Consider the following 18112-nt stretch of genomic DNA (forward strand, 5'->3'; position numbering starts at 1 on the left):
TATTATTGGAGATAGTCAATAACCAAGCAACTAACTTCATGGAATTTAACATATACTATTAATAAAATACATCAGCAGCAGACAGTGAATACATGGCACAGACCCTCCAGACAAGTACCGAATCAATCTTTCTCAATGGATGTGGGTTCAGAAGCAAAGGCAGAGACCTAGAGTGCTGACGCTCCAGTGCGACACAGACTGAATACTGTGCATTTTCCTTGTTAAGATCAACCTTTAAACCAAACGTCTACCTGTTCCCTCAGCTGGGTGTAAAAACAATCCCATGACTGTTTTGAAAGAAATATGTTCAATTTCTCCTCAATATCACAGCTACTTTTTCTCTCAACTACTGAAGCAAATATTACAATGCTGCTTTCAGAAACTTGCTGTGCTCCCCACCCTTATTCTTCAAATAGTGGCAGGAGATGTTTTGTGTTATTAAAAGGTAACAGATGGGGACTCAGTTGAACATCTCATCCAATAGATGACATCTTCAGCAGGGCAGAACTTCCTCAGTACTGCAATAGTCCTCAGATGTTTAGGCAAAGATACACAGTATTCCATCATAGGCATAAGCATGCTACAAACAAATCAAATTTAATATCTGAAATAGAACTGTTCTGTACCTTGAATTATAAAGGATAATTACTATAAATGGACATATTCTGAAAGCCAAGACACCTTTATGTTTATTCCAGACAAATGGCTTCATTGTAACTTGGCAGCTGCTTACAAATCCCCAATGTTAGAAATAAAAGCAAAAATGGTCAGCTCTCTTACTTTTAAATACAATGCTTCAAGTTCAAAGATCCTCAGGCAGCTCCTTCCAAAACCTATGACCACTTCCACCTAGAAGGATGAGGACAGCAGGTACATGGGAACACCACTCCCTCCATGTTACCCTCCAAGCCACTCATTATACTGACTTGGAAATGTATCGTCATTCCTTCACTATTGCTGGGTCAAAATCCAGAACTCTCTCCCTATGGGCATTGCGAGTCAACCTACAGAATGAGGGACTACAACAGTTCAAGGAGGCAGCTCACCTCCACCTTCTCAAGGGTGACTAAATGCTGACCAGCCAGCGACACTCACATCCCACAAGTGCATTAAAACAACAGACAAGTTTAGGGAGCATTTTAGAGAGATATACATGTAATCTACCTTATTACAGCACCATACATCATAAAATAATCCTGAAGTGCTTTCTGGTCGAGTATCTCATTGTCATTAATGCTTACAGGTAGTCACAGAGAGTCCTATTCAAGCCCTTTGATGAAATCATTTGCTATTTGATGGTGAACCTTCTCTTGCTCACCCCTTCTCACATATAGGAACCCTGTTACATCAGTTACAGCCTGTACTACCACTTCAAAGCTGCAGCAAAATACCAGCTCAAGGGCTCAATCTCAGAACTGACCTTCCATTCCAGCTTCTGTTTTCCTGTTTACCTCAACCTCTCCCAAAATACCTCATCAGTAATGACCTATTCTACACTGTTCAGGAACTTAGAAAAATTAGGAATAAATCCAAACAAAGAATCAGATTAATTATTAGTCATACCTTTGATGTAGTTTAGAGAATCCATAATTACTACATCATCTTTATTGATTTTCCTGAGGGAAAAAAAGAATTGTACATAGTGACTGGGATGTGTGACATGAACATACACCATATTGTTTAAAAAGTTCACTATTATTGGGCACATTATTCCAAATTCCATTTAAAGCAGTTCCAATCTAAAAATTACAATCAACTTTGCGAAAAACACCAGGATATTGAGCAGAATTAGGTTATTTAGCCCCTTATGCCACAGCTGATCTGATTGTAAATTCAACAACACATTCCTATTAATTATGGATGACCTTTCACCCCCTTGTTTAACAAGAATCCATTCATTTTGGCCTTAAAACTAGTCAAAGGTTCTGCTTCCAAATAGTTATAGGAACAGCAAGTTCTAAAGACTCATGGCCCTTAGAAAAAAGGGCCTTAGCTCTTTTAAAAATAATGGGTTGCCCATTTAAGAATTATTCTGCCACAAGAGGAAACACATGCTCTACATCTACCCTGTCAAGACCCTGAAGATCTTACACATTTCAATTGAGTTGCCTCTTTCTCTAAGCTCCAGTGGATACAAACCTAGTCTGTCCAATGCCTCTTCTTCAGGCAAGCCGTTTGTGACCGGTATTAGTGTGGTAAACCTTTTCTGAATTGCCTCCAATGTATTGGAATCCTTCCTTAAAAATAACGTTTAGTACTGGAGACCAATACTAAACAGTGCTCCAGATGTGGCCTTAATGCATAGACTCGCTACTTTTGCGTTCATTGTTCAAACTCCTTTTCCATTTCCATCCCAATCCAAAAAGGCTTGTTATTTTCTTCTCCATGACAATGGCCTCTTTCCAACTGTTCACCAATGGTATTTCAAGAATGTCTTTTCACACTTTGCTGTGAGCCAGGAGAAAAATGGCTATACTGCCTAGTGCTTGCACTAAACGAGAATTAGTTACATGGGCAGGGGTCAAACCAAATTTCTATTGATATCCATCCCATCATCTCCTCAATGACAAATGATTTGTTGATTCATGCATTAGTAGGGTATTGGGTGTGCCATTCAATAGCAATCTAGTATGGCAACTTGCACTCATAATCTAACAGCACTGCCATCCCACCCAAACGCAATTATCTCTCAGCCTCCTTGCCACCCCCTCATTCCTGATGAAGAGCTTATGCTCGAAACATCGACTCCCCTGCTCCTCTGTTGCTGCCTGACCGGCTGTGCTTTTCCAGCACCATACTCTTCGACTCCCACCCAATCATGAAAGGCTGAGCTTTCTAAGTTTGGTAGAGCTGTGGAAAAAAAATGTCTGAGGGGGAGGTAAAGTAAAGTCGCCACTCAAATACATACTGTTGGCAAATGATTGAATGCAGTCAGCAGACACAGACAGAAGTAATGTTTTTTGGTTTTTCGAGGAGTCAGTTCTGAAGGCAAACTCTGAGAAGTTTGTCTCCATTAGTCAGACTGAATCAATCATCAAAAAGAGTAATTTAACCGTTTATGGGACTGATGGATTTCAAACCCAACAATATATCCGAAGCCCAGAAGGTGCATTAGATTATATTTTTATTGTCATACAACCTGGAAACAGACCCTTTAGTCCCATGCGAAACATAATCCCAAACTAAACTAGTCCCACCTGCCTGCTCCTGCCCCATATCACTCCAAATGCTTCCTATTCATCCTTATCAAAGTGTCTTTTAAACGTTGTGATTGCGCCCACATCCATCACTTCCTCAGGAAGTTCATTCCACAGGCGAACCACCCACTGGGTAAAAAATCTGCCCATCGTGCCTTTCTAAAATCTCTCTCCTCTCACCTTAAATACATGCCTGCTAGTCTCGAAATCCCCAATTCTACAGAAAAGACACCCATCATTAACCCCATCTATACCCCTCATGATTTTATAAACTTGTAGAAGGTCATCTCTCAACCTCCCACGGCTCCAGTGAAAGACGCCCCAACCTCTCTTTATAACTTGTTCTTGAATTCGGTTTTGAATCTGCTTGAGATGGAGGTGAAAGAAAGACAATTTGCCCAAGATCCTTAAACACCACGTTCCAAAACCATGATCATGTCTATCCAGAAGGACAAGGGCAGCAGATACATGGGTACATCACGACCTGCAAGCCCCCCTCCAATCCAGTCACCATCCTGACTTGGAAATAGATCATGGTTCCTTCAAGGTCACTGGACTAAAATCCTGGATGGCAGCACTGAGGGTTGACTTGCGCAAATGGACTGTAGCAGTTCTAGAAGGCAGCTGACTGATCAATGAATGATACTGACAGCATGAATTCAAAGAAAACCCTCTGGTCTGTTTAGCCACCCTGCTTCCTGACCTCCTTTTTCAAATTTATCATCTGTATTGTACATTAAGTGTTAAATGTTCTGTTTTCATATTTCCTCTCAGATTTATTAGTTATTGAAACTCCAGTCTCTTTCATTTTAGAAAAATTTGGAATTGACCATCTTTCATTTTTGATGAGATTAAGTAAATTTAACTGAATTGTAATAGCTACGTACTAAAAAAACAAAATATTTTTTGCGACTGTTGTAACTCAAATTATAAAAATAATTAGTTCTCAGTTTCCTTCCCTCTTCACACAAGCTTCAGTATTGACTACACAGTACAGCAAAACAGCATTCCTGCAAACTACACTTCAAGTACCAGATGAAACTACAAGAGCAATTTACTTCATCAATTAGTGACAATAAATCTCAAGTGAATGATAAAGCACTGCCCTGATGGAAGAGTGGTACAGAGGGATCTCCCTGATGACTATTTTACTTGTCTAATTGATGTTTGAATTGCAGAAATTTCTGCTTTGTTGCAAAATTGTCCCTTCCACTTGTCTGATTGCTTTGCAGTGGGGAAAAAAAAGTATAAATTATGAATGATCTTTACTGAACCAGAAGCTGTTTATTGGATATTTTTAATCTTCTACTGTTCTTCTTGATTTTTAGACACTAGACTTGGGTTTAGGGGCCTCTTTTTCATTTTAACTAGCTCATTTAAAATCAGTAGAGTTAAAGTACCTTCTGTATTGATGCTGATTATATCTTTAAATTTGCATCAGGGACAGTAGTACAAAATTCAAACTTCACAAGACAAATGACCAGTAGTGCATCTCTACCACCGCACTAGGGCATGAAGTCGGTTATTAAAGCCATCCACCTGCACCCAGAACTGGAAAACCAGCACCCTCTCTGCCCAGCAATGCACTCAGTGTCTCAATCCCATCACTACCACCTTGAAGTGTGATCACTGACTTGCTTGTCACTGCAAAAAGAAAAAGAAAAATCACTGGATACAAAATCTTCCTGACAATATTGCAGAGTGCTTATTCACTGAATAACCAGAATTTTAGATTAGATTAGATTCCCTACAACGTGGAAACAGGCCCTTTGGCCCAAACGACCCTCCAAAGAGTAACCCACCCAGACCCATTTCCCTCTGACTAATGCACCTAGCGCTATGGGCAATTTAGCATGGCTAATTCACCTGACCTGCACATCTTTGGACTGAGAGGGGAAACCGGAGTACCCGAAGGAAACCCTTTAGTTTATAATATAATAGTTTTAACCATCACTAGGTTATGGATGGGGTGTCAATGGCAGTGAGATCACAGGCACTGCAACTGTATGGGCAGGGAGTCCATTCCTTGGAGGTGTGAGACAGCAAACTCAGCCAATGAATTAATCGGATCCATTTTTGTCATACTGAACTGTCCAGGAGACCGAGAAAAGCCTTGCTCTTTTACTTGAAAACAGCCCTGGGGTCGGAGGTTCGTGACTCAAGATCTTAAGAGAAAGACAATCCTTAGAACTCCTAATGCTGTGAGGATTATCAGTAAAGCACCAGCACAGATTATAAATTCAAGATTCTGGAATGAGATTTGTTCAACCTTCTCAGAGGGACACAGCTACCAGGAGCATTCTCAGAGTCTGAGTCGATAAAATGTGGAGCTGGAAAAAGCACAGCAGGTCAAGCTGCATCTGAGGAGCAGGACAGTCGACATTTCAGGCAGGACCCTTCATCTCAGAGTCTATTCTCTGTCACAATTCATTATACTCTTCAATTATGGAGTGATACAGCACAGAAACAGACCATCCAGTCTAACTCATCCATGCTGATCAGACATCCTAAACCCATCTAGTCCCATTTGTCAGCATTTGTCCCACATCCCACTAAATCCTTCCTATTCATATGCCCATACAGACACCTTTTAAAACGTATTAATTGTACCAGCCTCCACCACTTCCTCTGACAGCTCATTCTATTCACTCACTACCCTCTGAATGAAAAAGTTGCCCATTAGGTCCCTTTTAAATCTTTCCTCCCCTCATCTTAAAACTATGTCCTCTAGCTTTGGACTCCCCAACCCTAGGAAAAAAAAAAGACCTTGGCTGCTCACCCTATCCATGCCCCTTATGATTTTATAAACTTCTACAAAGGTCATCCCTCAGCCTCAAACTCCAGTGGGAAAATTCCCAGCCCATTCAGCCTTTCCCTACAGCTCAAACTCTCCAAACCCGGCAACATCTTGGTAAACCCTGAAGTGGTTCAGAAAAAAATTACACAACATCCTTCCTATACCAGAACTGAATGCAATATTCTAAAAAGTGGCCTCATCAATATCCTATACAGCTGCAACATGACATCCAATTCCTATACTCCATGCACTGACTAATAAAGGTAAGCATGCTAAACACCCCTTTCACCACCCTCTCTGCTTGCAACCCCACTTCCAAGGAACTATGTACCTACATCCCTTTGTTCAGCAACATTCTCCAGGGTCCTACCATTAACTGTACAAGTCCTGTCATGGTTTGCCTTACTAAAATGCAATACCTCACATTTACCTAAATTAAAGTTGATCTGCCACTCCTCGGCCCATTGGCCTATCTGATCAAGGTCCCATTGGACTGGGGCTCTAGATCGCTAGCCCAATAATATTACCTGTACACCACCATTTCCCCCACTATGATACTGCCGAATGGAGGATCGACAAAGGATTGGCATAGGTAGTAACTGTCTTCTGCTGCAAAGCAGCAAACAAGGGACACAGCTGTCAGGCGAAGTACCAAAACACAAATTGACATCGTGTCTTTAAAAATACAGTATCAACTTAAGATTGCACCATATTTGTCTCCCAACAGCAATGACAAAGAAATAAGCTGCAGTTGTGTGCTGCGTGTAGTACCTTTCCACTTCAGCTTTCAGTGCTCCTCGCAGATCCTTCTCCTTCCGAGAATCTATAATACATAAAACAATCAATAATTCGTGTTTAGTCTCACTCTTGTGAGACTAAATTCCAGACAAATATGAAGTTACATTAATTACGCTCTTTCAGCAATACATTAATCGCTCCTGTACAAAGGTTTCATTAAGTAAAAACCAGGAAAGTCTATTAAGCAAAGCTGTTTTCAAATCACCCCTTCCACCAAATACTGTATTATTACATACAAAACCACCTAACATAAGATCCAGCCAACAAGGTCTCAACTCAGAAAAGTGCCACTATGTGCGAAATGGGACTTAATATGAGCAAATTTTTCATTACTTGTATTCTTAACTTTGACAGGGGCTGTTCACTTTTTTCCCCCCAAACTTATTAATTTGTTTTGACTGAAAAGCTATCAAAATGTTTCAAATAACCATGCACTAAGGGATTGATGCATTGACACCATTTATCCATGAGCTGGTTCAGTGCTCGCATCTTCTGAGCATCTGATGTCCCCTCCTACCAATCCACACAAAAACAAGCCATTTGTTAATAAACAAGAAAACCTAGGAACTTGCGATTTTATTTCTCACTCCGTAGTGGTTACACAGCATTTTGTAATACAAGAATACTGCATTATCAAAGAACATAGTCACTGTCCACAGGAAATGTAGGAAAGGACGTTTATAGTAATGAATGCACAATCAGAGAAAACTCAAGTCACAAAAATCTTAATTCTCACAAAAAAAGTCACGCAAATTCTCAAGTGCTGAAATTGTTTTGCCCCAGTTCAGAATGAAATTTCAGAATTTTCAGTGCCTACTTCGTCTCTTTTCCTTCCCTGCTTTAATAAAAATAAATCTCAGTATCTCACCACTCGCTTCACAAGAACTGTCTCCTCACAAGTGTATGTTGCACACAGTCTAATAGTCTGCATATGTTGTAGTGGTAAAAACTGCATATAATAGACAAATTGTGGCCAACCTATTACCTCAGACATATTGAGCACTATCTCAACAGTCTTCCAATCTATGCGTGACTTATAAAACACTTCTTTATTCTGTGGCTTTTAACTCCTTCAAATGCATGCTTATTTTGGTTCGTTCAAGATGTGCATTAATTGGCTTGGTAACAACCAGTTAAAACCATTCAACAAATTGTTAACTGTATCAACAGCACGCATTACACTCCAAAATCTTTAATCCTCAGTCTGTATCGCCCCTTTGCTCCAACCAACTATATTCAGAACGCGTTACCATTTAACTAAAATTAGAAAATGGAAATATATAAAATAAATGCATGGCAGTTTTTGGTAAATTAGTCAATTTAAGACAAATAATGAAAAACGATGGCTAATGCGATGCACAATCATAATAGAGATGGCCAGAATTTTTTTTGTTTTGCAGACATGAAGGATGTGTTAACAATTAAGAAATCACAAAATTAAAGGGGGAAAAAAAAACTATAAAATGGGTCATTAAGTCTACTTAGCTGTTGGGCTCAGAAAGCTGGGTGATAAGAAAAAGATCTGCAGAAATATTAAGTCTTTGAGATATAGAGAGTTAGACTGATTCTAAAAATTCTATAAACAGACTATAAGACAAAAATATAGAGCTGCTTGAAACTGCAGGAGCAAAAAAAAAGAAAGGACACAAAGTCACATCCAGAAAAGGAAGCGTCAGTATTTCGACAGTTTGATCAGAGTTGAAAAGCTACAGAGATCTCTTCTAGAGGGCGAAGTGGGGACTGTGGAAGGTGGTGGTTTGACTTGGGCGTTGCTGGATGTGTGAAGATTGAGCCAGACGGATGAGTGTGGTCCCACGTGTGACGATGCTGCTCCTTTTACAAGGTTATGTTGTCCTTGGTTGTTTTCCACCCCCCCCACCACAGACAGGTCATAAAAGATACAGACTCCGAAAAATCTAAGTTGAAGGGTTTTAGGGATAATTTGATTACAGCTAACAGATAAAAGCCTTTTGCCTGAGGAAAAAACTTCTACAATGAAAGGGAAGTGGCCAGTTCTCCCAGCTCAGCTTTTCTCTGGTTTAGTTTGGTTTTAGCACAGTAGAGTTGAAAAAGCTGCTGGACCCCAAAGAAGCAAGTCCATGCTGGTACTCTCTCTGACATCTGTCCTGTAAGACCCTGGGTTTGATTTTACCTTGTGTGCCAGGGGGTGTTTATGGGGATTGTTGCAAGTACTGGGAACAGCATCAAGTTGGTACAATCTGCTGGGTTTTCAGACAGGTTAAGTTAGTCTGTTCTCTTTTGTTTGTGTTTCACTCTGTACTCTGCGAATAAATTCTGTTTTGTTTAAAACTAAGTGGGTTGACCAGTTGCATCACTCCTGGAGTTATACTAGCTTAAAACACCTAGCAAAGAGAGTGTGTTTGGGCCACTTTCTTGAAATGCTTTGAGGGGGTCAGGCTTGGTCCATAATACACAACAGCACACTGTCTGACAGCAGCAGCAGCAATAAATGCAAGGGATAGGATTACACCCACAGGTTTGGTCCAATTATTCCATCCCTTAAACCATTTCTTGTGAAGACTACATTTGGACTGGTCTCCCATTCTGCAATATCACCAGAGGGTTAAAGTTACTATAGCAAATACAATTTAAATTATTTACCAAGTGATTTAATCGGCTTTGGCAGCACAGGTGGCCACTGAGTAAGATAAGGGCCCATGGTGTCACAGGCAAGGTGCTAGCATGGATAGATGCTCATCTGTCTGGCAGAAAGCAGAGAGTGGAGATAAGAGTCCTTCTCAGGATGACAGCCGGTGACAAGTGGTGTTCCACAGGGCTCAGTGTTGGAACCACAACTTTCCACTTTATACATTAACAATTTAGATGAAGGTGCTGAGTGCAGACGATACAAAGATAGGTCGAGGGACAGGTAACATTGAGGAGATGAGGAGGCTGCAAAAGGATTTGAGCAGGTTAGGAGAGTGGGCAAAGAAGTGGCAGATGGAGTGCAATGTGGGAAAGTGTAAGATCATGCACTTTGGTAGTAAGAATAGAGGCATGGACTATTTTCTAAATGGGGAGAAAATTCAGAAATCTGAAGAAGTGCAAGGAGACTTGGGTGTTTTAGTCCAGGTTCTGAAGATAAACTTGCAGGTCAAGTCAGTAGTTAGGAAGGCAAATGCAATGATGCCATTTATTTTGAAAAGACTTGAATATAAAAGCAGGGATGTAGTGCTGAAACTCTAAGGTTCTGGTCAGGCCACATTTGCAGTATTGTACACAATTGAGCCCAATATCTCAGGAAGGGTGTACTGGCCTTGGAGAGTGTTCAGAGGAGGTTCACGAGAATGGTCCCAGAAATGAAAAGCTTAGCATATGAGGAATGTTTGAGGTCTCTGGGTTCGTACTCAATAGAACTTAGAAGGATGGGGCTGGGGGGGGAATCTAATTGAAACTTACAGAATACTGAACAGCCTCGACAGAGTAGATATTAGGAAAATGTTTCCATTGGTAGGAGAGACTCGGACCTGGGGGCACAGCCTTAGAGTAAAGGGAAGACACTTTAGGACTTCGATAAGGAGAAACGTCTTCAGCCAGAGTGGTGAATCTTTGGAATTCATTGCCACAGAAAGCTATGGAGATCAGGTCATCGAGTACATTTAGATTAGATTCCCTACAGTGTGGAAACAGGCCCTTCAACACAACAACCCTCCAAAGGGTAACCCATCCTGACCCATTCCCCAACCCTATATTTACCCCTGACTAATGCACCTAACACTACGGGCAATTTAGCACATCTTTGGACTGTGGGAGGAAAGCAGAGCACCCGGAGGAAACCCACGCAGACACGGGGAGAATGTGCAAACTCCACACAGACAGTCGCCCGAGGCAGGAGTCAAACCTGGGTCCCTGGCGCTGAGAGACAACAGTGCTAACCACTGATAAATAGGTTCTTGTGTATCAAGGGTTACAGGGATAAAGCGGGAGAATGAGGCTGAGAAACTTATCAGCCATGATTGAAAGGTGGAGCAAAATCAATGGGCTGAATGGCCTAATTTCTGATCATCTCTCTTATGGACACTTTCAGTTACATCTTTTATCCTTTTATTCTTAAACCACTCAAAATGGTGCCGGGTTGTGGCAACAGTTGAGCCTTTTCATTGTACTTTACTGTATTATTCACTGTAAAATGCAAGTGACAGTAAATCAATCCATGAATCATAAATCTCTGCCAATTGTGCTGTATATTTTTATTTAACCATTATGGCAATTTGCCAATTTTGAGAAATTGGAGGAATTATGGGACTGGATGACACACGAGTATTCAACAAACAGAGTCATTGGGGTTATATTAACCTCCCCAGATGGGACAGCCACTGCATCAGACAGAAAGTGAGTTGCACTCCTCATCCTAACATTACTCATCAAATTTAATGGATGGTAAAAATTGAGCAAAGTGCAAAACCAACATTGCGCCGAATCTTACAAGATACCTGACTGGCAATTTTGATTAAAATTAGGCACAGTATAAAAATCAATGTAATCAACATTCATTCAATAAACTAAACTCCAAGTTATGTTAATAAAACTAATGTGAAAAGGGTATTTTTTTCCCTTTTGTCTCCATCTCAAAACATTCAGTTATAGCAAAGCAGGAACTGCTAAAATTCAATAACCAAATGCAGTTAAAACAAGTCAAATCCTTCCTACCAAGACGTAGCTCAAATATGCTGCACCATTCTTGCTGCAGTCTTTACAATTACATCATACTCATGGAGATATGCAGATAGAGCACACTTAGTAGCCTGATACACCACGTTTTTAAAAAAAGCCGGAAATTTCCCAAGCCAAGTTAATGACTGAATCTAGCATCAAACATGTCAATGGATAAGAGACAAGCTAAAGGTTCTGAAGCCATTGGTTGTGTTAGGAGAAGGGTAATGAGATTGGGAAAAAGTACTACACAAGAATCCTCGTGGGCTAGTTTTGGGGCCCATTATATCCGAGTAATGACTCGGGATTCAGAGACTGAGTGTAAAGATCAAAATTACGTGATCAGCTTGCCCATAGGGAAAAATTATAAAAAGGTGATGCAAGTAACACCAGCATGATGGTAAAATAGGTTTAAGAGAAGGCAAAGTACAATCAACAGTGAATCTGAATAATGCCTAGCAGAAACAAAGCAGGTTTAATTTTACAGAGATACTGTGGTCACATGAACAAATGCATTGACAACATTTGGTCCCTTCAGCCTGCTCCTCCGTTCAATAGGAACACAACCTGATTATGGCCTCAACTCCCCAGTTTTCCAACTATCCCCATCATACTTGAGTTGATCAAAAATCAGCCTTGGCCATATGCAATGATTCAGCCTCCAATGCTCTGAGAAAGTCAATTCCATTGACAGTGGGTGGGTGGGGTGAAAGAAATGTAAGACTCTAGACTTAAATGGAAGACACCTTGTTTTTTAAAACTGTCAGCCCCCTCCCCCATGTGGTTTTACACTCTACTCAGAGAAGAAGCATCCTCTCAGCATCCATTCTGTCAAGTGCCTCGGGATCTTAGATGTTTCAACAGGACAACCTCTCATTCTGCTAAATTTCAAACAGTACAGGCCCAACCTTTCCTCGTACAACAATTCCTTGATCCAATGTATCAGCTGCAATAGATTTCAGAGTGTGTAACAAGCATGACAGATGTCCAGTCATTACTGTAACATAGGAAAGCAATAGCTAATTTGGACATAGCAAGCTTCCATAAAAATTAATAGGTTGTAGCATGCATCTTACAGCATGTCAGGCACAGATCCAAGTGCTGTTTAAATGATTTGGAGGCTTCCACCTCCACCAAACACGGCAGCAAGTTCCAGACACCCATCACCAATGCTCCCTCTAATGTTTCTTCCTGAGGTACAGACGTCCAAAGACCAAGCGTTGTAGCAGCTTCCACAAGCTGATCGGCATCTACAGAACCTTCCAGCAGTTAGGCAGCCACACAGTTTAGATGGAATGCTGCAAACCACCCCCACCTTTGCCTCTGGATGAAAAGGTTTTTCAAGTCTCTTCCAGTCCCTTAAATCTGTGCTTCTGGTAACTGACCACTGCTGTGGCAAATAGATCTTCATGTCTACTTCAAGCCCCTCACTTATTTTGTATTTCTCAATTAAGTCACCCTTTCACCTCCTCCGTTTTAAGAGCAGCCCTATCCTATTCGATCTTCCTTCATATCTACAATTTTCAAGCTCTGACAACATTCTTGTAAATCTCCTTAGTATTCTGTCTAGAGCACTGATGCCCTTTGTAGTGAACAGAGCTGTACAAATAGCTCTAGCTTTGGCCTAAGCAGTTCCAGTATTACATCCCGAATTTCTATTCAATACCCTACCCAATGAAGGATAGTATCCCACATGCCTATTTCACCACCTGCCACCTTCAGAGACCTCGAGACATGTATTCCAAGGTCCCTCACTTCTACTCATTTCAATATCTTCCTGTTTATATCCTTGCTTTGTTTGCCCACCCAAAATGCATAACTTCACATTTAGAGTCATAGAGATGTACAGCACGGAAACAAACCCTTCAGTCCAAATCGTCCATGCCGACCAGATATCCTAAATTAATCTAACTCCATTAGGGCCATATCTCTTTAACCCCTTCCTATTCATATATCCACTCAGATGCCTTTTAAAATGTTGTAATTGTACCAGCCTCCACCACTCCTCTCGTAGTTAATTCCATACACGCACTACCCTCTGCATGAAAATGTTGTCCCTTAGGTCCCTTGAAAATCTTTCCCCTCTCACCTTAAACCTATGCACTATTCCTTTGGACTTCCCTACCCTGAGGAAAAAACCTCAGCTATTCACCCTATCCATGCTCCTAATGATTTTATAAACCTCTATACGATCACTCCTCAGCCTCCGATGCTCCAGGGAAGATAGCACCAGCCTATTTAGATTCTCCCTCTAGCTCAAACTCTCCAACCATGGCAACATACTTGTAAATCCTTTCTGAACCCTTTCAAGTTTAACAACATCTTTCCTATAGCAGGGAGACCAGAATTGAATGCAGTATGCCAAAAGTGGCCTAACCAAACTCCTGTACAGCTGCAACATGACCTCCCAACACCTATTCTCAATGGACTGACAAATAAAGACAAGCGTACAAAATGCCTTGTACACTACCCTGCAACTCCACTTTCAAGGAACTATGCACTTCAAGGTCTCTTTGTTTGGTAGCACTCCCCAGGACCTTACCATTAAGTGCATAAGTCCTGCTCTGATTTGCTATACCAAAATGTAGCACCTCACATTTATCTAGGTTAAACTCCATCGCCACTCCTTGGTCCCATTGTACTCTGAGGCAACCTTCTTCACAGTCCACTACACCACCAATTTGGGTGTCATTTGCAAATTTACTAACCATACTTCCTATATACACATCCAAATTATTTACAAAATGACAAAAAACAGTGGACCCAGCACTGATCCCTGCGGCACAACCCTGATCACAGTCCTCCAGTCCAAACAGCAAACCCATACCACCACCCTCTAAGCAGAATATATAGTTTACAGCTGCAAAGAAAATGCAAGAAAGATCAACTCTAATATATTCGAGGTTCATTTATAAGTTCTAGCAAGTTTTGTATCCAAATAGCTATCGTACATACTCGAGTAACAGTCAATTTTTTAACTACTTTTTAAGGTTAAATTTACGGGGTCGACTATTACATGGATACTACTTTTCAGGGTCTCAAATTCATGCCCATAAAAATTCATACCGTATCATTAGCAGAAGCCCAAGTGATCTCTAAACGAATAATTACAAAAAACAAAAGTCTGGCAATTATGAAAACCCAGAGCGTAATTTAACAGCCCGCGGACTGGAAGACCAGGAGTGGAGCGCAACAATGGCAGACTGGAAAGCTGCAGCAGGACGTGACAGCTGGCACAGTGACTCAAACATTGATCTGTTATCTGTGAAGAACTAGGGTTGACTTTTACACAAGATATATGGATCAAATCCAATTGCCACTTATCTGCCAACTCAATCAAACAAGTGATATCATCCCATAGCCAAAAACCATTTTTCTCACTAGCAACAAAACAGGGAATTTCATATTGTCTGCAAAATTTGCCAATCATGCCTCTCACATACAAGATATGCTGCAAACAGCAAACAAGCCAACACAGAGCCAGGTGGAAACTGCTTTTCACTGCAAAAACACCCATCGGTTTCCTATCACTGAGCCAAATTTGGATCCAACTCCCCTGTATCCTATTGGCTTTAATTTTTCTGACCAGTCTGTAATGAGACCCCTTGTCAAATGGCTCGCTAAAATTCATGTAGCTGAATTCAATCCACCGTATTACGTCCTTAAGACATTCAATTTTGTTATTAGGACACTCACTGATCAAAACCATGCAGGTTAGACATGATTAATCCCTGCCGCAACAGTTCATTCTGACTCTCAGAATCGACCTTGGCAATTCACGCACTGCCAAAACCAGACAGAGCAGCTTATAATTATTTGACCAATCCCTCGTGGCATTTTTGAATAACAGCCCAATATTCACAGACCTCCAATCTTTTCGCACCGTGTCTGTATCTAGTGAGATGGGAAAATTTTCTCCGCTAGGAGGACACCTTTCAAGGCTTTGATGAGGTTGCACTACAGACCTCCCAACACAAAAAAAAAACCAAAGAACTGCTATGATGGAAATCAGGAACAGAAATTGCTGGAAAATCTCAGCAGATCCGGCCATGTATGGAAAGAAAGCAAAATTAACATTTCAGGTCAGTAACCCTTCTTCAGACCTTCCAACAGCCAGAGGGAGACGGAGGAACAGATATGAAGACAGGTTATGGAAAATCGTGAACACAACAGTGTTGTTGAAGAGGGTGATTTTAACTTCCCAAACATTGACTACGGCTCCCTTAGCACCAGGGGGATGGATGGGGGGAGTTTTGTTTTTAAAGGTACATCCAAGAACGTTTCTTGAAGCAGTATGTAAATAGTTTAAGTAGGAAAGGGGCCATACTAGACCTGCTATCGGGGGATGACCAGGTTTCAGTGGGGGAGCAATTTGGGAACAGTGACCAGAATTCTGCAAGTTTAAAGTTCTACCTCGATGCTACGGTCAAGAAAGCACACCAATGCCCCAACCAACTCAGAAGGCTAAGGAAATTTGGCATGTCCACAATGATTCTTAGCAACTTTTACAAATGCATCATCGAAAGCATCTTATTTGGATGCATCACTTGGTATGGCAATTGCTCTGCCCAACACCACAAGAAATTACAGAGAGCTGTGAACACAGCCCAGTCCATTATGAAAACCAGCCTTCCTTTCATTGATTCAGTCTATACTTTCTGGTGCCTCAGGAAAGCAGCCAATATAATCAAAGACCCCTTCCACCCCAGTTATATCCTCTTCCGTCAGGCAGAAGACACAAAAGTTTCAAAACACGCACCAAAACATTCAAGAATAGCTTCTTCCCTGCTGTAATCAGACTTATAAATGAACCTTTAATATATTAGAGTTGATCTTTCTTGCACCTTCATTGTAGCTGTAACATTATATTCTGCATCCTGTTCTCTTACCCTGATGTACTATGTAAGATATAATTTATCTGGATAGCATGCAAAACAATACTTTTCACTGTATCTCGGGACATGACCATAATAAATCAAATTAAATAAACGTATGGATAAGGATAGAGTAGTCCTTGGGTAAAAGTTAAATTAGAGAAGCTAATTACAACAATGTTTGACAGGAACTGGGCATGTAAATTGGGATAGCTGTTTCAGGATAAATCCACAATTGTTACGTAGGAATCTTTTAAAGGCCAGTTGATTAGAGTTCAGGACCAGTATGTTCCTGTGAAAGTGAAGGATAAGGACAGCAAGATTCAGGAACCTTGGATAACAAGAGCAATTGTGAGCTCAGTCAAAAACAAAAATAGAGAAATACATCCAGGGAAGTTATTTGGGTGCAACTGAGAAATAAGAAAGGGATAATCACCTTATTGGGATTGTATTATAGACCCCTCAATAGTCAGAGGGAAATTGAGAAACAAACTTCTAAGGAGATCTCAGCTATCTGTAAGAATAATAGGGTGGTTATGGTAGGGGATTTTAACTTTCCAAACGTAGACTGGGACTGCCATAGTGTTAAAGGCTTAGATGAAGAGGAATTTGTTAAGTGTGTACAAGACAATTTTCTGATTCAGTAGGTGGATGTACCTACTGCAGAAGGTGCAAAACTTGACATACTCTTGGGAAATAAGGTAGGGCAGGTGACTGAGGTATCAGTGGGGCAGCACTTTGGGGCCAGCCACCATAATTCTATTAGATTTAAAATAGTGATGGACCAGATCTAAAAGTTGAAGTTCTAAATTGGAGAAAGGCCAATTTTGACTGTATTAGGCAAGAACTTTCGAAAGCTGATTGGGGGCTGATGTTCACAGGTAAAGGGACGGCTGAAAAATGGGAAGTCTTCAGAAATGAGATAACAAGAGACTAGAAAAAGTATATTCCTGTCAGGGTGAAAGGAAAGGCTTGTGGGTATAGGCAATGCTGGATGACTAAAGAAATTGAGGATTTGGTTAAGAAAAAGAAGGAAGCATATGTCAGGTATAGACAGGATAGATCGAGTGAATCCTTACAAGAGTATAAAGGAAGTAGGAGTATACTTAAGAGGGAAGTCAGGAGGGCAAAAAGGGGACATGAGATAGCTTTGGCAAATAGAATTAAGGAGAATCCAAAGGGTTTTTACAAATACATGAAGGACAAAAGGGTAACTAGGGAGAGAATAGGGCCCCTCAAAGATCAGCAAGGCGGCCTTTGTGTGGAGCCACAGAAAAAGGAGGATATACTAAATAAATATTTTGCATCAGTATTTACTGTGGAAAAGGATATGGAAGATATAGATTGCAGGGAAATAGATGGTGACATCTTGCAAAATGTCCAGATTACAGAGGAGGAAGTGTTGAATGTCTTGAAACAGGTAAAGGTTGATAAATCCCCAAACCCTGATCAGGTGTACCCAAGAACTCTGTGAGAAGCTAGAGAAGTGATTGCTAGGCCTCTTGCTGAGATATTTGTATCATCGATTGCCACAGGTAAGGTGCCGGAGGACTGGAGGTTGGCAAACGTGATTCCACTGTTTAAGAAGGGTGGTAAGGACAAGCCAGGGAACTATAGACCATGAGCCTGACCTCAGTGGTGGGCAAGTTGTTGGAGGGAATCCTGAGGGACAGGATGTACATGTATTTGGAAAGGCAAGGACTGATTAGGGATAGTCAACATGGCTTTGTGCATGGGAAATCATGTCTCACAAACTTGATTGAGTTTTTTGA

General features: G+C 40.9%; 1 protein-coding gene across 1 annotated transcript in view; it reads right to left on the reverse strand.

Moving 5' to 3' along the window:
• The window catches only part of kti12 (KTI12 chromatin associated homolog), a 39897-nt gene that overhangs the window by 14837 nt on the left and 6948 nt on the right, over positions 1-18112 (reverse strand). Inside the window, exons 2-3 of the mRNA XM_043680568.1 lie at positions 6766-6817; positions 1564-1616 (exon numbers count right to left, since the gene is read on the reverse strand). Of these exons, the coding sequence (XP_043536503.1) occupies positions 1564-1616; positions 6766-6817 (105 nt within the window). The remainder of the gene's footprint in view (positions 1-1563; positions 1617-6765; positions 6818-18112) is intronic.

The sequence above is a fragment of the Chiloscyllium plagiosum genome, chromosome 40 (genome assembly GCF_004010195.1).
Source record: "Chiloscyllium plagiosum isolate BGI_BamShark_2017 chromosome 40, ASM401019v2, whole genome shotgun sequence".
NCBI lineage: Eukaryota > Metazoa > Chordata > Chondrichthyes > Orectolobiformes > Hemiscylliidae > Chiloscyllium > Chiloscyllium plagiosum.